The following is a 26,315-nucleotide window of genomic DNA, read 5'->3' on the forward strand; positions in this document are numbered from 1 at the left end:
GTTAATTCATAGTTTTGATGCCTTCAGTGTGAATGTACAATTTTCAAAGTCATGAAAATACAGAAAAATCTTTAAATGAGAAGGTGTGTCCAAACTTTTGGTCTGTACTGTATATACAAAATAGGCAGAAGAAACAAGAAACCATCTTTATTAAGAACCCTCTAGAATAACAGAAGGGAATTTCCATAATACTGATTATAGGGGAGAACCAAATACAGTATTCATTCACCAGCAATATACAAGTACATGTCACATTATTACACATCCTCTCCACCCACACACACACACACACACACAGCCCCCTGCTCGCTCCCCCCTCCCATACACACGGGGCCCCTGCTCGCTCCCCCCCCCCCCATACACACGGGGCCCTTGCTCCCCCCCCCCCATACACACGGGGCCCTTGCTCCCCCCCCCCCATACACACGGGGCCCTTGCTCCCCCCCCCCTCCATACACACGGGGCCCCTGCTCGCTCCCTCCCCCCCCATACACACGGGGCCCCTGCTCCCTCCCTCCCCCCCCATACACACGGGGCCCCTGCTCCCTCCCTCCCCCCCCATACACACGGGGCCCCTGCTCCCTCCCTCCCCCCCCATACACACGGGGCCACTGCTCCCTCCCTCCCCCCCATACACACGGGGCCCCTGCTCCCCCCCCCTCCATACACACGGGGCCCCTGCTCCCTCCCTCCCCATACACACGGGGCCCCTGCTCCCTCCCTCCCCATACACACGGGGCCCCTGCTCCCCCCCCCCCCCCTCCATACACACGGGGCCCCTGCTCCCCCCCCCTCCATACACAAGGGGCCCCTGCTCCCCCCCCCCTCCATACACACGGGGCCCCTGCTCCCCCCCCCCCTCCATACACACGGGGCCCCTGCTCCCCCCCCCTCCATACACACGGGGCCCCTGCTCCCCCCCCCCTCCATACACACGGGGCCCCTGCTCCCCCCCCCTCCATACACACGGGGCCCCTGCTCCCTCCCCCCCCCCATACACACGGGGCCCCTGCTCCCTCCCCCCCCCATACACACGGGGCCCCTGCTCCCTCCCCCCCCCATACACACGGGGCCCCTGCTCCCTCCCCCCCCCATACACACGGGGCCCCTGCTCCCTCCCCCCCCCATACACACGGGGCCCCTGCTCCCTCCCCCCCCCATACACACGGGGCCCCTGCTCCCCCCCCCTCCATACACACGGGGCCCCTGCTCGCTCCCTCCCCCCCCATACACACGGGGCCCCTGCTCCCCCCCCCCTCCATACACACGGGGCCCCTGCTCGCTCCCTCCCCCCCCATACACACGGGGCCCCTGCTCGCTCCCTCCCCCCCCATACACACGGGGCCCCTGCTCGCTCCCTCCCCCCCCATACACACGGGGCCCCTGCTCGCTCCCTCCCCCCCCATACACACGGGGCCCCTGCTCGCTCCTTCCCCCCCCATACACACGGGGCCCCTGCTCGCTCCCTCCCCCCCCATACACACGGGGCCCCTGCTCGCTCCCCCCCCCCCCCCCCCATACACACGGGGCCCCTGCTCCCCCCCCCTCCATACACACGGGGCCCCTGCTCCCCCCTCCATACACACGGGGCCCCTGCTCCCCCCTCCATACACACGGGGCCCCTGCTCCCTCCCCCCTCCTCCTCCATACACACGGGGCCCCTGCTCCCTCCCCCCTCCTCCATACACACGGGGCCCCTGCTCCCCCCCCTCCATACACACGGGGCCCCTGCTCCCCACCCCCCCTCCATACACACGGGCCCCTGCTCCCCACCCCCCCCTCCATACACACGGGGCCCCTGCTCCCTCCCCCCTCCTCCTCCATACACACGGGGCCCCTGCTCCCCCCCCCTCCATACACACAGGGCCCCTGCTCCCCCCTCCATACACACGGGGCCCCTGCTCCCTCCCCCCTCCTCCTCCATACACACGGGGCCCCTGCCCCCCCCCTCCATACACACGGGGCCCCTGCCCCCCCCCTCCATACACACGGGGCCCCTGCTCCCCCCCTCCATACACACGGGGCCCCTGCTCCCCCCCACCATACACACGGGGCCCCTGCTCCCCCCTCCATACACACGAGGCCCCTGCTCCCTCCCCCCTCCATACACACGGGGCCCCTGCTCCCTCCCCCCTCCATACACACGGGGCCCCTGCTCCCTCCCCCCTCCATACACACGGGGCCCCTGCTCCCTCCCCCCTCCATACACACGGGGCCCCTGCTCCCTCCCCCCTCCATACACACGGGGCCCCTGCTCCCCCCCCCCTCCATACACACGGGGCCCCTGCTCCCCCCCCCCCTCCATACACACGGGGCCCCTGCTCCCCCCCCCCTCCATACACACGGGGCCCCTGCTCCCCCCCCCCCTCCATACACACGGGGCCCCTGCTCCCCCCCCCCTCCATACACACGGGGCCCCTGCTCCCCCCCCCCTCCATACACACGGGGCCCCTGCTCCCCCCCCCCTCCATACACACGGGGCCCCTGCTCCCCCCCCCCTCCATACACACGGGGCCCCTGCTCCCCCCCACCCCCCCTCCATACACACGGGGCCCCTGCTCCCCCCCACCCCCCCTCCATACACACGGGGCCCCTGCTCCCCCCCACCCCCCCTCCATACACACGGGGCCCCTGCCCCCCCCCACCCCCCCTCCATACACACGGGGCCCCTGCTCCCCCCCACCCCCCCTCCATACACACGGGGCCCCTGCTCCCCCCCACCCCCCCTCCATACACACGGGGCCCCTGCTCCCCCCCACCCCCCCTCCATACACACGGGGCCCCTGCTCCCCCCCCTCCATACACACGGGGCCCCTGCTCCCCATTCATACTCCCTCCTCAGTGCCAGCCCCCGCCACCTCCAGGCCGCAGCCCGGGCCCCCAGTCTCTCCTGCACACGGAGCCCCACTTACAGTTCCTGATGTCGGAGATGAACACGGCCAGTCCCCGCATCCCGTCCCCTTTAGACACGGCCGGCATGGTTCCTGCAGACCAGGCCTGGGCGGGGGCGACTGCACTGAGGAAGGCGGGAGCGGTGACAGCGGCGGCTTCGGGCTGTGACAGCGGGCGCCTGGCTCCGGTACTCGGCCCCGGCTCACTATCAGACTACAGCGGGGGAATGTGAGAGGCTCTAGCAGGGCTGCGGGCTGATCCCGGAAAATAAGTCCCGCCCTCTGACATTAGAAGACTACAATTCCCGGCAGTCATAGCGTGCCGCACTTCCGCTTCCGCTCGCAGGTCAGAGGGAAAGATGGCGGTGTTCTCCAGTAAGTGTCGGTCAAGGAGACTCCTGGGATTCGCAGGTGCTGGGCGTTACGGTGCTGACAGGTGTGGGCTCGTGCAGGGCCGGGCAATGACGGTCGGGTGAGAGGGCTCCGTGACGTCATGTCATTGCCCCGTCCACACTGGCAGCAGCCGGGACTCGCTCATCCCAATAGCATTTTTTTTTGTAATATGTTTATTGGCAGTGAATTATAACACTACTATGATATATAGTTAAAAAGAATATATCTGTATATGCAAAATTTCTACTATATAATTGGCTTATCCCGTCTGTCCGTCCAGGAAATCCCGCATCGCTGATTGGTCCAGCCGCGGCCAATCAGCGACGCGAGATTTCAGAACAAGATGGCGGCCGCTAGCGGCTCATCTGCCGCATGGAGGTCAGCGGCGATGCAGCCGGGAGATGACTGGCGCTAGCAGCAGAAGTACCCCGACTGGCGGCCTCGCTCCCCGGTCCTCCCTTCACACTTGCCGTCGGGAGATCAGCGGGCCCTAGCCGCTGATCTCCCGACGGTAGCCGCATGGAGGTCAGCGGCAATCTCCTGGCTTAGCGCCGGTCATCTCCCAGCTGCTCGCAGCGGAAGTACCCGCACAGGCAGCGCCGCTCCCCGGTCCTCACTAACACGGTTTGCTATTTGCGGCTGCAGCCAAGGGGTCTCCTGTTTCACGTTCCACGGTGAATGATGGGCTGTGGGCAGGGTTATCCCCCATCATGTCACACCCAGCATCCACCGCACGCGCATTCATTGACAGAGCGCGCGGTGGATGCCGGGTGTGACACGATGGGGGATAACGCTGCCCACAGCCCATCATTCACCGTGGTACACGGAACAGTAGACCCCTGGCTGCAGCCGCAAATAGTCGTGATGTAAGCGGAAGCAGGAGCCAGCTGCAGCCGGGGGAATTACGTGCTGGCTGTGCGTCGTCAGCGATGTTGTCACAAGCAGTATTGACAACATGACATAATTGCAAAATTCATTAGGGGCCCCGGGGGGATACATTAGGGGGTTAATTTAAAGTAGTGCACAACCCATTTAAACACTGCTTCGATGATTAGTCGCGCCCGGTCGGCCGCATACGTATTCTAGAATACCCGATGCATTAGAATCGGGCCACCATCTAGTATATATATATATATTATACAAAAAGAACAAGGAAAAGTGATTTTATGTGTGTACAGAGTTATTTTTTAATCCTATATATTTACATTTATTTTTCTTATGTGTGTAATATATATACACATATATACATCCCTTGAGAAAGCAACGCATTGTCCACGCGAAACGCGCGTTGGGTAGGTGTTTTTTGTATCTTCTGCACTCCCCTTTTTCCCCTTTTGGGGAGTTTTCAGCCCTTGGGTTAGTGCCTTGACCAGCTCTTTGATGTTTTATCACTCAGCTCTATGTGTATCCACTTGCATTTCCTATTACTCAATATTGCTTTTAGCTTTTGTACAGATTATGGGGTATTGTAGCAACATTTTTTGCTCCCCTGTGGTTGGGTATGCATAGTGTTTACTCTTTGCTGCACATCATATTTTGCATTTTAATGATGCCTACCTGAGGTCTGTTTGTGGGGGGATTTTCTGCTCTCTTTTGCACACATCAGGAATTATATTCCCTCTTATGGACTTTATATGTACCTTAATGTATTTATATCAATAAAATTTCTTTTCTAATTGTATTCTGTTAAGCTCCATTTCTGTCTTTTGTTGTTCATAATAATATGCATATATATGATATATATTATACATATATCTAGAAAAATAATACACACACTTGTATATATAGATAATATACACACATATAAATAATACACATATATATATATATAGATATGTGTATTATTTATATATATATATATATATATCTCTATCACACGCACACATTATATAAGATTATTATTTCTCAACCATATATTTTCTGATATCTATATATATATATATATAGATAGATAGATAGATATCAGAAAATATATGGTTGAGAAATAATAATCATATGTGTGTGTGTGTGTGTATATATATATATATATATATATATATATATATATATATATATATATATATATATTAGTACAGACAAAGTTTGGACACACCTTCTCATTTAAAGATTTTTCTGTATTTTCATGACTATGAAAATTGTACATTCACACTGAAGGCATCAAAACTATGAATTAACACATGTGGAATTATATACTTAACAAAAAAGTGTGAAACAACTGAAAATATGTCTTATATTCTAGGTTCTTCAAAGTAGCCACCTTTTGCTTTGATGACTGCTTTGCACACTCTTGGCATTCTCTTGATGAGCTTCAAGAGGTAGTCAGCAGAAATGGTCTTCCAACAATCTTGAAGGAGTTCCCAGAGATGCTTAGCACTTGTTGGCCCTTTTGCCTTCACTTTGCGGTCCAGCTCACCCCAAACCATCTCGATTGGGTTCAGGTCTGGCGACTGTGGAGGCCAGGTCATCTGGCGTAGCACCCCATCACTGTCCTCCTTGGTCAAATAGCCCTTACACATTCTGGAGGTGTGTTTGGGGTCATTGTCCTGTTGAAAAAGAAATGATGGTCCAACTAAACGCAAACCGGATGGCATAGCATGCCGCTGCAAGATGCTGTGGTAGCCATGCTGGTTCAGTATGCCTTCAATTTTGAATAAATCCCCAACAGTGTCACCAGCAAAGCACCCCCACACCATCACACCTCCTCCTCCATGCTTTACGGTGGGAACCAGGCATGTAGGGTTCATCCGTTCACCTTTTCTGTGTCGCACAAAGACACAATGGTTGGAACCAAAGATCTCAAATTTAGACTTATCAGACCAAAGCACAGATTTCCACTGGTCTAATGTCCATTCCTTGTGTTCTTTAGCCCAAACAAGCCTCTTCTGCTTGTTGCCTGTCCTTAGCAGTGGTTTCCTAGCAGCTATTTTACCATGAAGGCCTGCTGCACAAAGTCTCCTCTTAACAGTTGTTGAAGAGATGTGTCTGCTGCTAGAACTCTGTGTGGCATTGACCTGGTCTCTAATCTGAGCTGCTGTTAACCTGCGATTTCTGAGGCTGGTGACTCGGATAAACTTATCCTCAGAAGCAGAGCTAACTCTTGGTCTTCCTTTCCTGAGGCGGTCCTCATGTGAGCCAGTTTCTTTGTAGCGCTTGATGGTTTTTGCAACTGCACTTGGGGACACATTCAAAGTTTTCCCAATTTTTCGCACTGACTGACCTTCATTTCTTAAAGTAATGATGGCCATTCGTTTTTCTTTACTTTGCTGCTTTTTTCTTGACATAATACAAATTCTAACAGTCTATTCAGTAGGACTATCAGCTGTGTATCCACCAGACTTCTGCACAACACAACTGATGGTCCCAACCCCATTTATAAGGCAAGAAATCCCACTTATTAAACCTGACAGGGCACACCTGTGAAGTGAAGACCATTTCCAGTGACTACCTCTTGAAGCTCATCAAGAGAATGCCAAGAGTGTGCAAAGCAATCATCAAAGCAAAAGGTGGCTACTTTGAAGAACCTAGAATATAAGACATATTTTCAGTTGTTTCACACTTTTTTGTTAAGTATATAATTCCACATGTGTTAATTCATAGTTTTGATGCCTTCAGTGTGAATGTAGAAAAATCTTTAAATGAGATGGTGCGTCCAAACTATACAGGAAAAATATACCGGTATGTGGTTAAACAAATAATTTCGTTTTGTGTCGTTAGCGTCCGCCACTTGTTCGCTTTAAGTCAGTTTGTTTTTTTGTTTTTGGGGGATAAGAGAGGTGATTAAAACTTTTTTTTTTTTTACATTTTGAAGGGAACCTGTCACCATGAAGATGCAGTCTAATCTGCGGGCAGCATGTTATAGAGCAGGAGGGGCTGAGCAGATGGATATATAGTTTTGTGAGGAAATATTCACTTTAACCCGTGTTTTCATCATTTAATCTTCGGCTCTTTCTGGGGTTTTGGTCCAGTGGGCTGTCCTGTCGGTGGGGTGGTCCTGTCGGTGAGCGACAGCCTTCCATATATGAATGCATACAGAGGTAGCTGTCAGTCACTGATAGGACCGTCCACTGGACCAAAACCTGTCGGAGGGAATCGATCACTCATCTCAAGTGTGAGGGCCGTCATAGAGATGGATTGGGCATGTTGAATTTTGGTGCCTCATCCTTTTACAAGCTATAGGCTGTAAATTGCTTCATCATCTTATTTTCTTCTTTGTTTTGTTTCTTAAAGAAGTGGGAGCGTTCCTCAAAAATGCCTGGAATAAAGAACCCGTTGTAACTGTGTCCGTCGGCATCGGGATTTTGGGTAAGATCTCCTGGCATAGAATTAAAAAGGCTGAGTGTATAGGGACTTGCTCTAGATAGCCCAGGTACGGTCCAAACTGTGCTGACAGTGTCTAAGGACTCATCCCACCCACAAAGGACTGGTACTCGCACATATGGACTATGGACGTGCAGGGCTTTGAAATATAAATCCATCAACACCTTTATATCTTCTATCTGTTGCTGTATTCCTGAGAAATCAGCATTCAAATGCAAATGAAGCTTTAAGTGTTCTGGGAGTGACATAGCACTCCGAGGTTGTTTTCCCATCCAGCACCAGAACCTTTAGATTGATTGCTGGCTTACTGTTTGATATCACACAGACAGCTGTCAGTCAAGATTAGGGGTTTTATGCTGGGGGGGGGGGGAACAACCTCTAAAGGCTGAGGCTCGGGAAGTGCTCTGTCACACCCTGAGCACTTAAAGACTCATTTTCATATGAATGAAAAAATGAGTTATTTGGGAATGCAGCAACAGATAGAAGATATAAAGGTGTCAATGTATTTACATTTCAAAGACCTGCATGCTCATGTATACAGTTTGGAGGGGGTGGGAGGTTCATCTAACTGACAGATTCCCTTTAAGGGTTTTTTAAATGTCTTATTGCTAAGATATCACTGGTGGGGCTGACCTCTGTGAGCGTCCCTGGCTTTTCTACCATAGATTACCAACAATAGCAATGATAACCTATCCTCTTGATTTAAAGGTTTTTTTCCACTTATGGGGCCAATTTATTTTATTTTTTTTACCTAAATTCATGTATTTAAGGTTAAGTCATTTTGGATTTGATTAAAAATTTTCCACCGTCCTCCTAACAGGCTCTTTTTTTTCACCACACATTGATCTCTGCTACACTTTGTGTTGATAAATCGGCTCACAAACACACTGCCTGCAGACCATCATAGTGAGTTCACCGACAGATTCTCAGTTAACTCTTTCTGCAGCCTGTCAGACAGTGCAGTCCAGAGGCAAATGGTGCAAAATGTTGAATGCAACCCAATTGCATAAATGATTATTCGCTCCAATAATATGCATTTAATATAAAAAAAATTGGTCCCCAAAGGTAGATGGTTCCTTTTAATTTCAGATATGGGGGTTTGTCAGATCTCCAGCATTTCCCATACAGCCCTTGTACATGAGTGTGCCGTGTTCTGATGAGACAATAATTTGTCACCTTTCTCGTTGCAGCCGCTATTGCTCCTTTCGTCAGTCCTTATACAAAATACGCCGCCATGTACAACAAAGCTGTACCCTACAGTTACCCAGGTGAGAGAGGTTTCATGTCTCTGACTGATGGACCATATTAAAGGCACAATCACCCAAGAATGGGAGTGTACGTCTATGGGCAAGAACCTTTGCTAGCTCCTGAAAAAAAATGTAAAAAAAATTCTGGCAAATACAGAATTTTCTCACTTTTCTTTATTTTTAAAGCAGGTCAGCTCAGAAAATACCGGAAGAAGTGTAGGTCGTAGACGGCTGAATAAAATGATACCTTGATATCTGCGATCCGATGTGTTATTCCAGAGAAACCCACTTTTTTTCTTAATATGTAAATGAGCTGTTAAGATCTATGGGAGGGACATAGCTCTCCCTGAGAATCTGCCTCCAGAGCTTAGTTTACCAGCATGAGACATGTAATGACTGACAGTCTGGTCTCCTGATCTACATGTCTCACACTGGTAACCCCCCTTTCATTTACAATAATCTCAGGAGGCAGATTCTCATGGAGATCTATGTCCGGCCCCTAGATCTTAACAGCTCATTTACATATAAAGAATAATGTGTATTTCTCTGGAATAATACATCGGATCACAGATATCAAGGTATCATTTTATTCAGCTTCCTATGACCTACATGGCCATATAGATGCCCAGATCCTACTGACTGATGCCCTTTAATGTGCTGCACGTATCATACACCATACAAGATGAGATTCCCTCTTTGCAGGCTGGGATGCAGTAAGATTCCAACGTACTTAATTGTTTCATTAATGTGTTTTTCTATCAGTTCCTGTTCGGGATGACGGGAACATGCCGGATATCCCCAGCCATCCCTGCGACAAAGTTGGGCCTAACTTGGATTGGCTGAAGAACCTGTAATTGTGAAGACCCCGTCTGTGTCTCCTTAGCAACCTTCTATGGACTTGTTAGGTCTGATGGTCACACATTGCACCGCGTCAGCCAGGAATGCCGAAATAGGAGTAAATTATTCTTCTGGAAGAGCGATGTGTAAAGGACGTCTGCTTCTCCAGAATTACCGCCTAGTATTGTATCATTAACACAATAAATCTACTTTCCCAATAGAACGCGCTCTACGTTTTTCTGTCCCCCTTTTGAGCTAGTGGAGGGCAGAGATTGTTCCACAGAAGCTCTTTGGAAACTTTCTGCATATCCCTCCATTAGAGAAAACGGGCCATTGCCTCCAAAAGGTTAAAGCACCACTCCAGAGTTTTCTTTATTTCATTGCTGGGGTGGTGCTTAAAATCCAAGTCCCCTGTCTTCTATCTGTTTTCGCTGCCTCTCCTGCAGTTTGTGACCTGCCCGTTGCTCCAGGGTTTCATGGAGCGGCGCCGAGTCTATGAAAACCTCATTCTGGCTCTCATAGACTTGTATTCAGAGCTTGTGACCATTACTTCCAGCCAATCAGAAGCTGCGCTCACAAGATGGCGCCGTTCTTCTTGCTGCAAACCCTGCGGGTGGCACACCCCATCACAGGGTCCAATATTTGCTGTAATAAATAGATATGTGAATGATCTGCTCTGTGCAATAGTGGATTTTAAAGTGGCTTTTTTTTTTTAATCTCTGGGAACTTTTTTTTTTTCTTCCTCACTTTATTTATACTCGGGGCTAAAAATAATTTTTTCAATTGAGTTTTACTAAAAATCTTGCCCTATTTGGCTTTTATAGGCTCTTTGCACACTTAACTAATTTATGACCACATCAAAGTAAAGAATGTAAAAAAAAAAAAAAAAGCAAAAAAATTCTCTGTGGACTACCAGAATGAGCTCACTGATGGATTCAAATAAAGGGAACACTGAAATAACACATCCTAGATCTGAATGAATGAAATATTCTCATTGAATACTTTGTTCTGTACAAAGCTGAATGTGCTGACAACAAAATCACAAAAAAAATCATCAATGGAAATCAAATTTATTAACCAATGGAGGCCTGGATTTGGAGTCACCCCCAAAATGAAAGTGGAAAAACACACTACAGGCTGATCCAACCATGATGTAATGTCCTTAAAACAAGTCAAAATGAGGCTCAGTATTGTGTGTGTGGTCTCCACGTGCCTGTATGACCTCCCTACAACGCCTGGGCATGCTCCTGATGAGGTTGCGGATGGTCTCCTGTGGGATCTCCTCACAGACCTGGACTAAAGCATCCGCCAACTCCTGGACAGTCTGTGGTGCAACGTGACGTTGGTGGATGGAGCGAGACATGATGTCCCAGATGTGCTCAATCAGATTCAGGTCTGGGGAACGGGCGGGCCAGTCCATAGCTTCAATGCCTTCATCTTGCAGGAACTGCTGACACACTCCAGCCACATGAGGTCTGGTATTGTCCTGCATTAGGAGGAACCCAGGGCCAACCGCACCAGCATATGGTCTCACAAGGGGTCTGAGGATCTCATCTTGGTACCTAATGGCAGTCAGGCTACCTCTGGCGAGCACATGGAGGGCTGTGTGGCCCTCCATAGAAATGCCATCCCACACCATTACTGACCCACTGCCAAACCGGTCATTCTGAAGGATGTTGCAGGCAGCAGATCGCTCTCCGTGGCGTCTCCAGACTCTGTCACGTCTGTCACATGTGCTCAGTGTGAACGTGCTTTCATCTGTGAAGAGCACAGGGCGCCAGTGGCGACTGCCAATCCTGGTGTTCTGTGGCAAATGCCAAGCGTCCTGCACGGTGTTGGGCTGTGAGCACAACCCCCATCTGTGGACGTCGGGTCCTCATACCACCCTCATTGAGTCGGTTTCTAACCGTTTGTGCAGACACATGCACATTTGTGGCCTGCTGGAGGTCATTTTGCAGGGCTCTGGTAGTGCTCCTGTTCCTCCTTGCACAAAGGTGGAGGTAGCGATCCTGTTGCTGGGTTGTTTCCCTCCTATGGCCCCCTCCACGTCTCCTGGTGTACTGGCCTGTCTCCTGGTAGCACCTCCAGCCTCTGGACACTACGCTGACAGACACAGCAAACCTTCTTGCCACAGGTCGCATTGATGTGCCATCCTGGAGGAGATCCCACAGGAGACCATCCGCAACCTCATCAGGAGCATGCCCAGGCGTTGTAGGGAGGTCATACAGGCACGTGGAGGCCACACACAATACTGAGCCTCCTTTTGACTTGTTTTAAGGACATTACATCAAAGTTGGATCAGCCTGTAGTGTTTTTCCACTTTAATTTTGGGGGTGACTCCATATCCAGGCCTCCATTGGTTAATAAATTTGATTTCCATTGATGATTTTTGTGTGATTTTGTTGTCAGCACATTCAACTTTGTACAGAACAAAGTATTCAATGAGAATATTTCATTCATTCAGATCTAGGATGTGTTATTTCAGTGTTCCCATTATTTTTTTGAGCAGTGTATTTATAACTTTTTTTACAGAAAAATCAAGTGTTCTTTATAGTGATGTATAGCCATCAGGAGGAAGGTTAGAAATGATCATAAAGGAGTCGCAATATACAGAAGATTAGATGGACTCCATGAAATGCGCAGACACACGGACGCTGTACGTTTACTGCACAGAAAAACATTGCATCCACATAGAAAAGTATAAAACCAGGATCTGATCCTTTCTCATAGTATTGAAATAGCGGACAGATAAATGGCTGAAATAACGGGGCACATCAGAGGTGAAATGTCTCAGACAAACCAGTGGGGGGCAGCAGGAGACCAATCATGGAATGCAGCATACACGTCACAGCGAGGCGCACCATCCGCACACAATCCGGGTGCAGAGACGCCGGCCGCATTCTTCCATTAAAGGCACAGCGTCTTCAGTAATCGCATTTTTAGTATTATGTATCAATCAAAATCCGGGCTGGAAAACATTGTGTACTGTAGGATCTTGTCTCGTGGGCTGAGAGGACGCCAGCTCAGATTAAGCTCCTCGTCTCCGTCACACAAATAATCCTCTTCAATCTTAACCTGGAACAGAGCGACAAAGATGTGAGTGATGGCGGGATGAAATGCAGGAGTTACATTAATGTGCCCTATTGATTCTGCTTGGTGGGTGTACAACCACCGATCGGCAGAACAGTTGGACGTCCAACCACTGCGTTATTCGTTCCCTATGGAATGTGCTTGGCTTTTTCTGGTGGAACCAAAGAGAATGAAGGAAGCGGTAGTCGGGCGTCCAAATTTTTGCAATTGAATAATCTCATGACATTGACATAGATCCTACACCACGTCCATCCTTTTATCGTGTGATGGCGGCACTGCTGGATATATTCTTCTTGATCGAAGTGATGATCATTCAAAATATCCCTCCGCTGACTGGTACATCCATTATTGGGTCTCCGAACAATGGAGACTGGGGTAGCGGCGGGGATTCAGCGCTGGGCTTAGGGATGGTAAGAACTGTGCACATAAGGGAAAAGTTTTCTAAACGGGACAACCCGTTTTACATAAAAAAAAAAAAAAATTTCAATCAACGTCATTGTCCTCGCCTGGAGTATCATGTTACAAGTTACAATGAAATGTGAAAACAATACCCCAAAAAGTAAAGTTTTGGGTTCTTGTTCACAATTTTTGTAACATTTGGAATTTTTGTGGGATGTTAAAAAGTCATTCAAAACTACAACTTTGAAATCAATATTGAAGGTCTGGTCAATGAATCAACCAAAGTCAGATGGTCACTTTGAAAATAAACAAGCCCTTGTACAGCTCTGTTGTGGGAACGATATAAAAAGTTATGGCTCTTGGAAGAAGGGAAGAAAAAAATGAAAGTGCAAGAAGAAAGTTAATCCCAAAGATCTTTATAGTTGAAAGTGAGGTTGGACACTGTTGTTGAGACTGGAAGGTGACTAATGTCTGATATAACATTTCAGTAAAAGTCTAAGGCCAGGGCACCACTATCAGTATTTTTTTTCAGGAGTGGGAGCCCCCAAACCAGGTGAGGAACAATCAGAGAAAAGGTAGAATAGAAACAAGTCACCAATTCTGCATTTACCACCCGCTCCTGAGAAAAAATACTGACCAAATACTGATAGTGGGACCGTGGCCTTATAGTCCTAGTGGTCGGTGTGAAAACTGCAATTTCTTATTTTAATACAGGTTGTGATTTGTTTTGTTTTTTTTCCATAACGTAACCCCCTTCACGCCAAGGTCATTTTTACGTTTTTGTTTGTTTTTTCCCCTCCCCTTCTTCCAAGCAAGAGCCATAACTTTATTTTTCCATCAATATGGCCATGTGGGGCTTGTGTTCTGCGGGACAAGTTGTACTTTTGAACATCACCATTGATTTTACCATATAGAGTACTGGACAATGAGGGAAAAAAATCTAAGTTCAATGAAATTGCAAAAAAAAGTGCAATTCCACAACTGTTTTTGTTTTCATTTACCATGTTCACTATATGGTAAAACTGACCTAGCAATAATAAATCTTTATTTTTATATAGCGCTAACCAGGGGTGGATTAAGAGTAGCAAGGGCGCCGGGCAGTTTAGAAGGCGCGGCCCCCCCCCCCCACACACACACACAAACACAAACACACACCTGATGTATCACATGTCACATGATCCCCTGTGATAGATCATGTGATAGTTCACGTGAAATTAATTTGCCACAATATTAATTATAATATTTTTTTTTTAGGCTGTGTGCCCACTATGCGTTTTTTAAGCGTTTCCACAGCAGCAATTCCGCTGCAGAAACGCTTAAAAAACGCTTGGTAGAAGGTCTGCCATGTTCCCCAATGATAATCCGCATGTGCTGTGCATATGCTGCGGAAATTTCCGCTGCGGATTATCATTGCAGAAAAATCCGCAGCACTACCAATTATTTTGCAGAAGCTCAGCGTTTTCGCCGCTATTGACTTGCACTAGAACGCATGAAATCCGCATCCCTGCGTCTGTAGATGCGGAATCCAAACGTTTCAATGTGCGGATGGTACCCGGGTCTGGAGGACAGGAGACTCTCCTCCACACCCGGGTACCGAGAACCTGTAAAAAAAGAATAAAATAAAAAAAAAAATATTATACTTACCTTCTGATGGCCCCCGGTGTCTTTATCCGATGTGTCCTGGCTTGCCGGCAGCTCGCGATGGTCTGAAAAGGACCTGCTGTGACGTCATTTAGTCATGTGACGGGTCACGCGATCGCTGACGTTGGCAGGCCATCAGAAGGTAAGTATATATTTTTTATTTTTTACCATTCTTTTACGGTCACACTATATAAATTCATGCTGGTTGCTTGCATTTATATAGTGTAACCAAGTTGTCAAGCACTTTCCAAGTGATGCTAAAATCGCTTGGAAAGCGCTTGTCAACCCGCATGCGGAAATGCAAGTGAAGAACGCTTCACATCCGCATGTCCCTGGCAGGAAAACGCATGTAAAATCCGCATGTACAATCCGCATGCGTTTTTTCTGCCAGGGAGATGCAGAAATGCTCAAAAAAAAATCTGGAACATTTCTGTATCGTGGGCACATAGCCTTACATTAATTGTATGACTCAATATTGAGCACATGTAACCATCTATACACAGCAGGAGGCTGCATGTAGCCATCTATACACAGTGGGAGGCCACACGTAGCCATCTATACACAGCGGGAGGCTGCACGGCACCCCCCCAGAGACAGCAGGAGGCCGCACGTAGCCATCTATACACAGCGGGAGGCCGCACGTAGCCATCTATACACAGCGGGAGGCCGCACGTAGCCATCTATACACAGCAGGAGGCTGCATGACACCATCTATACACAGCAGAGGGCACATATAATGAGGGCAATCCGGCATTAGACACCCTGCCCAGAGCCGCGGGCCCCCTGCAGGCTCGGGGTCCCGGGCGGTAGCCCGGATTGCCCTCATTATAATCCACCTATGGCGCTAATATATTCTGCAGCGCTTTACAGACATTATCATCACTGTCCCCATTGGGGCTCACAATCTACATTGCCTATCAGTATGTCTTTGGAGTGTGGGAGGAAACCAGAGAATCCAGAAAACCCACGCATACATGGGGAGAACATACAAACTCCTTGCAGATGTTGTCCTTGGTGGGATTTGAACCCAGGACCCCAGCGCTGCAAAGCTGCAGTGCTAACCACTTAGCCACCGTACTGCCCAATAGAACTTCTCCCATCATTACGAGTATGCAGATACCAAACAAGTATAGTTTAATTTTTATTTTCAAAATTTGTAGAAAATTTTTTATTGTGTTTGTCAGCATTTTCCGAGATCTGTAGCGTCTCGATTTTTGGGATCTGGGGCCGGGTGAGCTCTTATTTTTTGCGCCCTGAACTGACGTTTTTATTGATACCATTTTGGGGTAGATACGATGTTTTGAACACCTCTTATTGCAATGTTGCGGCGGCAAAAAAAAATTTAATTCCTGAGTTTAGATTTTTTTTCTTGTTACACTGTTAGATTTTGATTGGACACTTCTGAACGCAGGGATACCAAATATGTGTATAATTGTTTTATTTTGAATGGGGCAAAATGGGGGTAATTTGAACGTGTGTGTGTGTGTAATATATATATATATATATATATATATATATCTATATATATATACAGTACAGACCAAAAGTTTGGACACACCTTCTCATTTAATGATTTTTCTGTATTTTCATGACTTTGAAAATTGTACATTCACACTGAAGGCATCAAAAGTATGAATTAACACATGTGGAATTATATACTTAACAAAAAAGTGTGAAACAACTAAAAATATGTCTTATATTCTAGGTTCTTCAAAGTAGCCACCTTTTGCTTTGATGACTGCTTTGCACACTCTTGGCATTCTCTTGATGAGCTGCAAGAGGTAGTCACCGGAAATGGTTTTCACTTCACAGGTGTGCCCTGTCAGGTTTAATAAGTGGGATTTCTTGCCTTATAAATGGGGTTGGGACCATCAGTTGTGTTGTGCAGAAGTCTGGTGGATACACAGCTGATAGTCCTACTGAATAGACTGTTAGAATTTGTATTATGGCAATAAAAAAAGCAACTAAGTAAAGAAAAACGAGTGGCCATCATTACTTTAAGAAATGAAGGTCAGTCAGTGCGAAAAATTGGGCAAACTTTGAAAGTGTCCCCAAGTGCAGTTGCAAAAACCATCAAGCGCTACAAAGAAACTGGCTCACATGAGGACCGCCCCAGGAAAGGAAGACCAAGAGTCACCTCTGCTTCTGAGGATAAGTTTATCCGAGTCACCAGCCTCAGAAATCGCAGGTTAACAGCAGCTCAGATTAGAGACCAGGTCAATGCCACACAGAGTTCTAGCAGCAGACACATCTCTTCAACAACTGTTAAGAGGAGACTTTGTGCAGCAGGCCTTCATGGTAAAATAGCTGCTAGGAAACCACTGCTAAGGACAGGCAGCAAGCAGAAGAGACTTGTTTGGGCTAAAGAACACAAGGAATGGACATTAGACTAGTGGAAATCTGTGCTTTGGTCTAATGAGTCCAAATTTGAGATCTTTGGTTCCAACCACCGTGTCTTTGTGCGACGCAGAAAAGGTGAATGGATGGACTCTACATGCCTGGTTCCCACCGTGAAGCATGGCGGAGGAGGTGTGATGGTGCTTTGCTGGTGACACTGTTGGGGATTTATTCAAAATTGAAGGTATACTGAACCAGCATGGCTACCACAGCATCTTGCAGCGGCATGCTATTCCATCCGGTTTGTGTTTAGTTGGACCATCATTTATTTTTCAACAGGACAATGACCCCAAACACACCTCCAGGCTGTGTAAGAGCTATTTGACGAAGAAGGAGATTGATGGGGTGCTACGCCAGATGACCTGGCCTCCACAGTCACCAGACCTGAACCCAATCGAGATGGTTTGGGGTGAGCTGGACCGCAGAGTGAAGGCAAAAGGGCCAACAAGTGCTAAGCATCTCTGGGAACTCCTTCAAGATTGTTGGAAGACCATTTCCGGTTACTACCTCTTGAAGCTCATCAAGAGAATGCCAAGAGTGTGCAAAGCAGTCATCAAAGCAAAAGGTGGCTACTTTGAAGAACCTAGAATATAAGACATATTTTCAGTTGTTTCACACTTTTTTTGTTAAGTATCTAATTCTACATGTGTTAATTCATAGTTTTGATGCCTTCAGTGTGAATGTACAATTTTCAAAGTCATGAAAATACAGAAAAATCTTTAAATAATAAGGTGTGTCCAAACTTTTGGTCTGTACTGTATATAGATATATATATCTATATATATATAGATATATATATACTTTTTTTTCTTCATTTTTAATTTTTTCCCCCCACTTTATTTAATTGTCCTCTTTGGAGACTTGTAGCTGCAATCGTTTGATCACCTGTGCTATACATAGCAGGGCTTCAGCACTGCTGTGTATAGCAGAAATCACTATCTCCTATGAACACTGGCCACGAGTCGGTGTTCACATGAGATTCACAATGACAGGCACAGCGGTCTTCTGCTGACTCCATGCTATCATGACAACACATCAGCACCCCACGAGCACGTGACAGGGGAGCCGATGGGTGGGATTTATGATGCCCTTCCAGCCTGCGCGTGTTAAATCCCTTGTTAGAGATTGACAGTAGGATTTAACTGGTTAACAACCGCGGGTGGAGCTCCATTCCATTTGCGGCTGTTAAAGACACAGGATGACTGATTAAATCAGCCATCATGTGCAGCGAAAGATGCAGGATCAGCGTGTGAGCCCGCATCAAAGGCAAAGTAAATATAAGTCATGGGTCGGGAAGGGGTTAAAATCTACATGCAATACAAAGACCTGATGAAACAATTAGGTGATTTTCTGACACATTCCCTTTAAGGGAAACACCTATATTCTGCATTGCTTTACCTGCGCTAAAAGTGGCTCTGATGGCAGAAGTGATGGACTTATTTTTTTTCCATGGTCTTTCTCCTCTTTGAACTTTCTCCTTCTTTTAGCTGGTGGTCCTTCTACAAGAGATGGGCTTTCTGGACTGGTAGCCTCTAAGCCAAGGGGAGGTCCGCCGCTTAGACACTTGGATAAGTCCTCATTATCTGGGAGTTCGTTTTCAGAGTTTATCGGGGTGGGTGTATTGCAAGCTTGGGTGCCTTCATCCTGTAAAAAAAAATCAAGAGAACTTAGAAAATGTATAGAAATCGATTACAAATTAGTTCATAATTGAAAACGCGCCTGTCGTTTCAGGTAACTTTTCAGAATAATTTGTCGTCTGTACATGAAGAGAAACCGTTTCTGGCCGTGAGGTCACTTGCACCCTCTCTGCGGGCTCTAGCTCTAATTTTCTCTCTGAGCTATTGGATGGACTAGCTGCTATGATATTTCATATGTACAGCACACACAGAGATGATGGATTCCTGCTTCTTTCTCTGTAGTACAGACTGAAAGCAGCAGCAGCATTTAGAACATTATACAGCAGTACTAAGCAGTGTAGCTGTGAATCCAGCATTGGAGTGAATTAGTCTCCTATACAGAGCACACAGAGAGAGGGATTCCTACTTTTGTAGTACAGATTGAGAGGAACAGCAGCATTGAGGTAGGGCATTGTACAGCTGTGAATCCAGCATTGGAGTGAAGTAGTCTCCTATGCACAGCACACGCAGAGGGATTCCTGCTTCTGTAGTACAGACCAAAAGGAGCAGCAGCATTTAAGACATTATACAGGACTACTGAGCAGTGTAGCTGTGAATCCAGCATTGGGGTGAGAAAAACCAGTCTCACCGTGTGCAGAGATGACAGGGAGGAGGAGCAGGTATACATTAGGACAGGCGGCAGCCTGATGAAAGGCTACTCAAAACGGGTGTCTAACTTGTCAGGCTGAGGAGCAGCATTATGACCAAGCATAACTGATCTGCTCGCTCCACCTGACAGGTTTACAATGGGGACACGGACAGAAGCGGAGAGAAATAAGCCATTCTGCTCAGTGAGCCTCCAGGCTTTCTTCCTCCTGGTCTATGTCCTATTCAGGTGGGGTGAGCAGATCAGTTTGTAATGCTGCTCCTCGGCCTGGCATGTTGAGACACATCTGGAGCAGCGTTTCTTCAGGCTGCAGCCAATCTTTTATCAACAGAAAGCTTACCAGGTGACAGGTTTCGCCCGATAAAACTAGAAGAGACTCGAGGTGAAAATATCAAAACATATGTTTTATTGACAAAATAATAAAAAAAATTTTAAAAGACAGGATAACGGTATTAATAATCACAACAAAATCGTAGAGCTCACTGCTAATAGTGGCTGTACTCGTGGTATCGTATACACAGCTATGCTTTCCTATTTTGGAACAGCTCCAATGAATAATAAATACAGTGCTTTTCCCAACAACGGGACACAACGTCCTAATCAATTTTGTCAAATGCTGACAGTGCAAAATTAGGCTCCAAGTAAATGTAAGTATTTGATCTAAGAATGTACACATAATGTCACGCCAGGTGAGTGAAGGAACAAGTGTACAATGACGAGAAGAGGGGGGGAGGGAGCCCAACAACTAGGGAAAGGGGAAGTGGAGAACCCTTGGCAGATCTAATATCACCTGGCCTACCCTATCCTCCCTATATAGGTTCCGCACCTGTTGCCAAGCAGGACCCTAAACCCTGAATGTCCCTAGAGATAGGCACTAGATATGGAGGGGATGGGGTGCACACTAGTCAGTCCCCACTATAAACTAAAGACAACAGGGTAGACTAACAAAGGGGATACATTTAGCTTGAGCAGACACCAGAGAGATAACGCCAACTGTCCTCCAAGCGCACCAAAGAAGAAACTAGCCGACTGCTAGTACTCCAAGCCTGCACAGAGGTACATAGAAGTATCACCAGCGACTCTCTGGAGACAGTTTTCAACTACCAAGCAAGGGTGTGTCAATTAGCAGAAGAAGGTGGAGGTCGCTGCTGGGTCCTAAAGGGAGAAGGATATCACTACACTACAGAAATGAGAGGATCAAAAAGGCGTCTGCAATGCCAAGCGCAGCAACCTTCTACAGCCGGATCCCGAGCGACTCTCTGACACACCCAGCCAAAAAAGGTAGGTTGGTATTAAGACTGGATTAACCGTAGTAATAAAGTGCTTTAGTGCATATAATGCTGAGACAATACGTTTACGGTATGTGTCAAAATCATCTAACTGAAATATGAGTATTTTTGAAAGCCTGGCCCTTTAAGGGAAGGGAATGGTAGAAATAATATCCAAACAGTGCTCAATAATGCTTTTCACTTCCCATGGAATGTACAAGTGACTAAATAACATATGCCGTGAAACAAGCATAGTTGTTTGCTAGACCCAGGGCTTCAATACCGCTCACCACAAGTATATACAATTAGAATGAACAGGCCCTTTGTGAGGATATCACTTCCTGAGGAGGTGCTCACATATTCAATCAATAGGAACCATGTGGGGCAAGGGATAGATCCCAAGGTGTCATAGGCAATGTTAGATAGAGCGGCACATGTAAACAGCAGAAACAGATTGGAGCTATAACATCTTGTAAATCATAAGAGTTTTTACCTGTAAGACTGCGTGTTGTAAGTTACCGTTACAATTGAAAAAAGCCTTGGACAGGCTGAAACGTCTTGTGAGTTGTGGAATAAACGAATTAATCATCAACACGTGAGTGCCGGGATTTGCTTTTCCTAGTAAGTTACTGTGGGGCTGGCTGGCTTGACATCTGTCAAGTCAGCAGTCTTCCCCATGATTGTGGAGCCTACTGAAACCGACTAAGGGACCTTTTTAAACACTTTGGAAGCCTTTGCAGGTGTTTCTTGTTAGTCTAATTTACTGAGATAATGACTTTTGTGTTTTCATTGGCTGTAAGACATAATCATCAACACTAACAGAAATAAACACTTGAAATAGATCACTCTGCTTGTAATGACTCTATATAATATGAGTTTCACTTTTTGTATTGAACTGAAATAAATTGACTTTTTGATGATATTCTAATTTAGTGAGATGCACCTGTATGCTTTTATATTTTCACCTCGAGTCACTTCTAGTTTTAATCGGGCGAAACCTGTCACCTTGAAAGCTTTCTGTTGATATATGTTCATCTGGAAACGTCAATTATATAAGATTTCTAAGGAAGATTTTGATACTATATGCAGCCAGTCTTCGTTTATGCCTAGGGCGGGTTGCAGGTAAGGGTGGCCATCTTGGATGACTTCAGATAACCCCTTTAAAGAATGGCTTGAATAAAGAATGCATTTCATAATAAGTTATACCTCAAGTAGGAAGGTGAGCTGGCTCCGTCTGTAATCATCCCCATAGGAGTCCAAGATTTTCATGAGACATCTGAAATATGTACAAAGTAAGAGAGAATGAGATCTGTGCAATACGGCCCTCCACTAATGTGCCTCCTCCTCTGTGGGTGGTCGGGATCAATAATTCAGCATACTTGGGAAACAATACAGACTTGCTGTATGGAAGGAGGATATGGAAAGACCGGAGTGATCCGAGATCTGCCTCACATGACCTGGGCCAGGGCTGACCCCTGCGCTTGTGTGCGGGACCTTCACCCTTCGGACGTCTTCTATTCTTGGACAGATGAATACAGAGCGGTGTGTACGGGGTCTACTCTATCGGTGGGATGGCAAAGTACCAACCTTCTCTCTTGTTTCAGCTTTCGTGTGATCTTCTGAACTTGGTGAAGTCTGTTAAGGATTCTCTCATTGACCTATAAAACCAAACATCGTCTTATTATAAAATCAGGGGGATCGCTGTGGAAATTCTAGGTCGAAAAAAGACCCTTCTCCACCACTTACACATTACTTATAACCCATAATACCATTTGTTATGAAATGTCCTCCAGCCGTTGTATAAAGCTGTTATAGTGTCAGCCATTACTACCTCTTGTGGTCGGCATTCCACAGTCTGACTTCTCTGACTGTAAAGAACCCTTTCCTATTTAGCTGCCAGAATCGCCTTTCTTCCACCCGTAATGAGTGCCTCCTGGTCCTTAGTATGGTCTTTGGAAGGAATAAATCATGTGCTAGTCCTTTATACTGACCACACATATAAATGAGATCTCCTTTTTCTATGCTAAACAAGCCCAACCTCTCATCATATGAGAGGCCTTCCATCCCTTGTAGTAATCTAGTTGCCGCATTTGAACTGACTCTAACTTCTGAATATCCTTTTTAAAATGTGGAACCCAAAACTGGATCCCATATTCCAGATGTGCCCCCCCCCCAGTGATTTATAAAGGGGTAACAGTACCTTGGGATCGTGGGATTTTATTTCTCATTTTATACATCCTAAAATCTTGTTTGCTTTTGCAGCTGCTGTCTGACATTGAGTACTGCTGCTCAGCTTACTTGTAACCAGAATAACCAAGTCCTTCTCCTGTTCTGTAGTCCTGAGTATACTCCCATTTAATGTGTATGCAGCAACAGGATTACTCCATCCTAGGTGCATTATTCTACATTTATCTACATTAAACCTCATCTGCCAAGTGTTTGCCCATTCAGTCATGTTACCCAGATCGTTCTGCAATATCGCAATGTCAAGCTCAAATTTTTATTATCCTACATAAAGTCATGGCTGAAAGTGTTGGCACCCTTGAAATTGTTCAAGAAAATGAAGTATTTCTCACAGAAAATTATTGCAATTACATATGTTTATTTCTTTTGAGTCTGTGTGTATTGGAACAACACAAAAGAGAGAAAAAAGGGCAAATTGGACATAATTTCAGACAAAATCCCAAAAATGGGCAGGAACAAAATTGTTGACACCCACAACTTATTTGGTTGCACACCCTTTGGAATAAATACTGCAATCAATCGCTTCCTATAACCATCAACAAGCTTCTTACATCTCTCAACTGGAATTTTGGACCCCTCTTCTTTTGCAAACTGCTCCAGGTCTCTCATATGTGAAGGCGTCTCCTCCCAACAGAAATTGTAAGATCTCTCCACAGGTGATCAATGGGATTTAGATCCGGGCTCATTGCTGCCACTTCAGAACTCTCCAGTGCTTTGTTTCCAACCACTTCTGGGTTCTTCTTGAAGTATGTTTGGGGTAATTGTCCTGCTGGATGACCCATGACTTAGAACACAAACCCAGCTTTCTGACACTGGGCACTACATTGCAACCCAAAATCTTTTGGTAATCTTCAGGTTTTATAATGCCTCAGTGAAGGCACCCAGTGCCAGAGGCAGCAAAACACCCCCTAAATATCTTTGAACCTCCACCATATTTGACTGTAGGTATTGTGTTCTTTTCTTTCTAGATCTCATTCCCTTTTCAGCAAACATCAAAATGATGTGCTTTACCAAAAAGCTCTATTTTGGTCTCATCTGTCCACAAGATGCTTTTCCAGAAGGATTTAGCTTACTCACGTACATTTTAGCAAACTGCAGTCTAGCTTTTTATGTCTCTGTGTCAGCAGTGAGGTCCTCCTGGGTCTCATGCCATAGCATTTAATTTCATTCAAATGTGGATGGATAGTTTGTGCTGTCCCTTTCCCCCCATATAATGCCCCATGCAGGATGTCCCTTTCCCCCCCATATAATGCACCATGCAGGATGTCACCTCTCCCCCCCATATAATGCCCCATGCAGGATGTCCCTTTCCCCCACTATGTAATGTGCCATTCAGGATATCACCCCGCTCTCTTGAAAATGCCCCATGCAGGATGTCACCCCCCATATAATGCCCCATGCAGGATGTCACCTCCCACCCATATAATGCCCCATGCAGGATGTCACCTCCCCCCATATAATGCCCCATGCAGTATGTCACCCCCCAATATAATGCCCCATGCAGGATGTCACCCCCCATATAATGCCCCATGCAGGATGTCACCTCCCACCCATATAATGCCCCATGCAGGATGTCACTCCCCCCATAAAATGCCCCATGCAGGATGTCACCCCTCATATAATGCCCCACGCAGGATGTCACCCCCCATATAATGCCCCACGCAGGATGTCACCCCCCAAATAATGCCCCATGCAGGATGTCACACCCCCATATAATGCCCCATGCTGGATGTCTTCCCCCCCCCATATAATGCCCCATTCAGTATGTCACCCCCCCTATATAATGCCCCATTCAGGATGTCACCCCCCCTATATAATGCCCCATGCAGGATGTCACCCCCCTGATAATGCCCCATGCCTCCATACATTAAAAAAAAATCAAATACTCACCTGACTCCTCCTCACCTGCTGCCGCTGCTCAGGTCCGGACTCCAGCGTCGCCGGCATTGTCCCGCTCTGCACTGCCTGTGGTGGCTCAGGGGAGAGCGCAGTGGAAAGAAGTCACCCCACCCTCTGACCTGAGACGTCACAGGGAGCGCACAGCAGGAAGACAGCGGATCTGTGGAGGCACGGGGAGAGGTAAGTATCCGGCTGCCGGGGCCCTGAGCAAGTGGGGGAGAAGGACGGGCGCTGGCTCCGCTCTCCTCCGCCCATAGCCCGGCGGGGTACCCGAACGTGGTTGGGCCCCCCCGCTTGCTCAGGGCCCCGGCACTTGCCCGGGTGCGCCGGGTGCTGACGCCGGCCCTGTGTGGATTACTTGTAATTACTTATAAGGCTGAGTTCACACGATGCGTATTTCATGCATTTCCGCTGCGTTTTTGCAGTTGCGGAAACGCATGAAAAACGCATGGTAGAAGGGAAGCAATGTTCCCCAATGGAAATCCGCATGTGCTGTGCCCATGATGCGGATTTTTCCGCAGCGTTAACGCTGCGGTCAAAAATCCGCAGCATGTCAATTAATTTTGCGGAAACGCGGCGATTTCGCCGCCATTGACTTGCATTAGAACGCGCCAATTCCGCAAGACAGCATTTGTACTTGCGTTATTGGCGCGTTCTAATATGTGGATGGTACCCGGGTGTGGAGGAGAGGAGAGTCTCATCCACACCCAGGTACCATTAAAAAAGCTGTAAAAAAAGAATAAAATAAAAAATAAATGTATTCTTACCTTCTGTCGGCCCGCGCAGCGCTCCCGCTTGGTTCCCGACACTTGCAGTGAGTTGTAGGACCTGCGGTGACGTCAGAGTCATGTGACGGGTCACGTGACGCTGACGTCGGCAGGTCTTTCAATTCAAAGTTGCCGGCAGCCGGGAACTTTGTAAAGCAGGACAGCGCGGGCCATCAGAGGTAAGTATATACACTCTCTCGGGTCACACTATATAAATCCATGCTGTTTGCATGGATTTATATAGTGTGACCTAGTTGTCAAGCACTTTCCAGGTGATGCTAAAATCGCCTGGAAAGCGCTTGTCAATCTGCATGCGGAAACGCATGTCAATCTGCATGTGGATCCGCATGTATTCTGCAGGAAAAACGCATGCACAATCTGCATGCGTTTTTTCTGCCAGGGAGATGCAGAAATGATGCAGAAATTTTCTGCTTCATTTCTGCATCGTGTGCACATACCCTCAGTCTGTTTACCTCAATCTCATGTTTAAAGCTGTTTACCACTTCTTTAAGATTTGATTCAACATGAAAATGATTTGTTATTTGTTATCTCTTATTCTCAATAAATAAAACATTGAAAACAAAACAAGACAACGTCCATCCTCATGTGACCTGAGTGTGTGGACAGCTCCTGGATGATGAA

At 47.1% G+C, this 26,315-nt stretch overlaps 3 protein-coding genes across 3 annotated transcripts in view; 1 reads left to right on the forward strand and 2 right to left on the reverse strand.

Annotated features, from left to right (window-relative positions):
- LOC141172343 (carnitine O-palmitoyltransferase 1, liver isoform-like) overlaps window positions 1–3,207 on the reverse strand; it is a 42,850-nt gene extending 39,643 nt beyond the window's left edge. Inside the window, exon 1 of the mRNA XM_073656452.1 lies at window positions 2,913–3,207. Within this exon, the coding sequence (XP_073512553.1) occupies window positions 2,913–2,979 (67 nt within the window). The 5' untranslated portion in view covers window positions 2,980–3,207. The remainder of the gene's footprint in view (window positions 1–2,912) is intronic.
- On the forward strand, window positions 3,185–9,908 carry LOC141172344 (NADH dehydrogenase [ubiquinone] 1 alpha subcomplex subunit 3-like). The gene is made up of 4 exons (XM_073656453.1): window positions 3,185–3,266; window positions 7,512–7,586; window positions 8,792–8,869; window positions 9,611–9,908. The coding sequence occupies exons 1-4, from the start codon at window positions 3,251–3,253 to the stop codon at window positions 9,700–9,702; spliced, it is 261 nt and encodes an 86-aa protein (XP_073512554.1). The 5' UTR covers window positions 3,185–3,250; the 3' UTR covers window positions 9,703–9,908.
- Window positions 9,909–12,358: 2,450 nt separating this feature from the next.
- The window catches only part of LOC141171739 (uncharacterized), a 28,894-nt gene continuing 14,937 nt past the window's right edge, over window positions 12,359–26,315 (reverse strand). The window contains exons 2-5 of the mRNA XM_073655383.1: window positions 22,351–22,421; window positions 21,970–22,039; window positions 18,611–18,856; window positions 12,359–12,760 (exon numbers count right to left, since the gene is read on the reverse strand). Coding sequence (XP_073511484.1) covers window positions 12,638–12,760; window positions 18,611–18,856; window positions 21,970–22,039; window positions 22,351–22,421 — 510 coding nt within the window. The 3' untranslated portion in view covers window positions 12,359–12,637. The remainder of the gene's footprint in view (window positions 12,761–18,610; window positions 18,857–21,969; window positions 22,040–22,350; window positions 22,422–26,315) is intronic.

Source organism: Phyllobates terribilis, unplaced genomic scaffold (genome assembly GCF_046119375.1).
Source record: "Phyllobates terribilis strain yellow unplaced genomic scaffold, ASM4611937v1 Scaffold_12__6_contigs__length_324123572, whole genome shotgun sequence".
NCBI classification, from domain to species: domain Eukaryota; kingdom Metazoa; phylum Chordata; class Amphibia; order Anura; family Dendrobatidae; genus Phyllobates; species Phyllobates terribilis.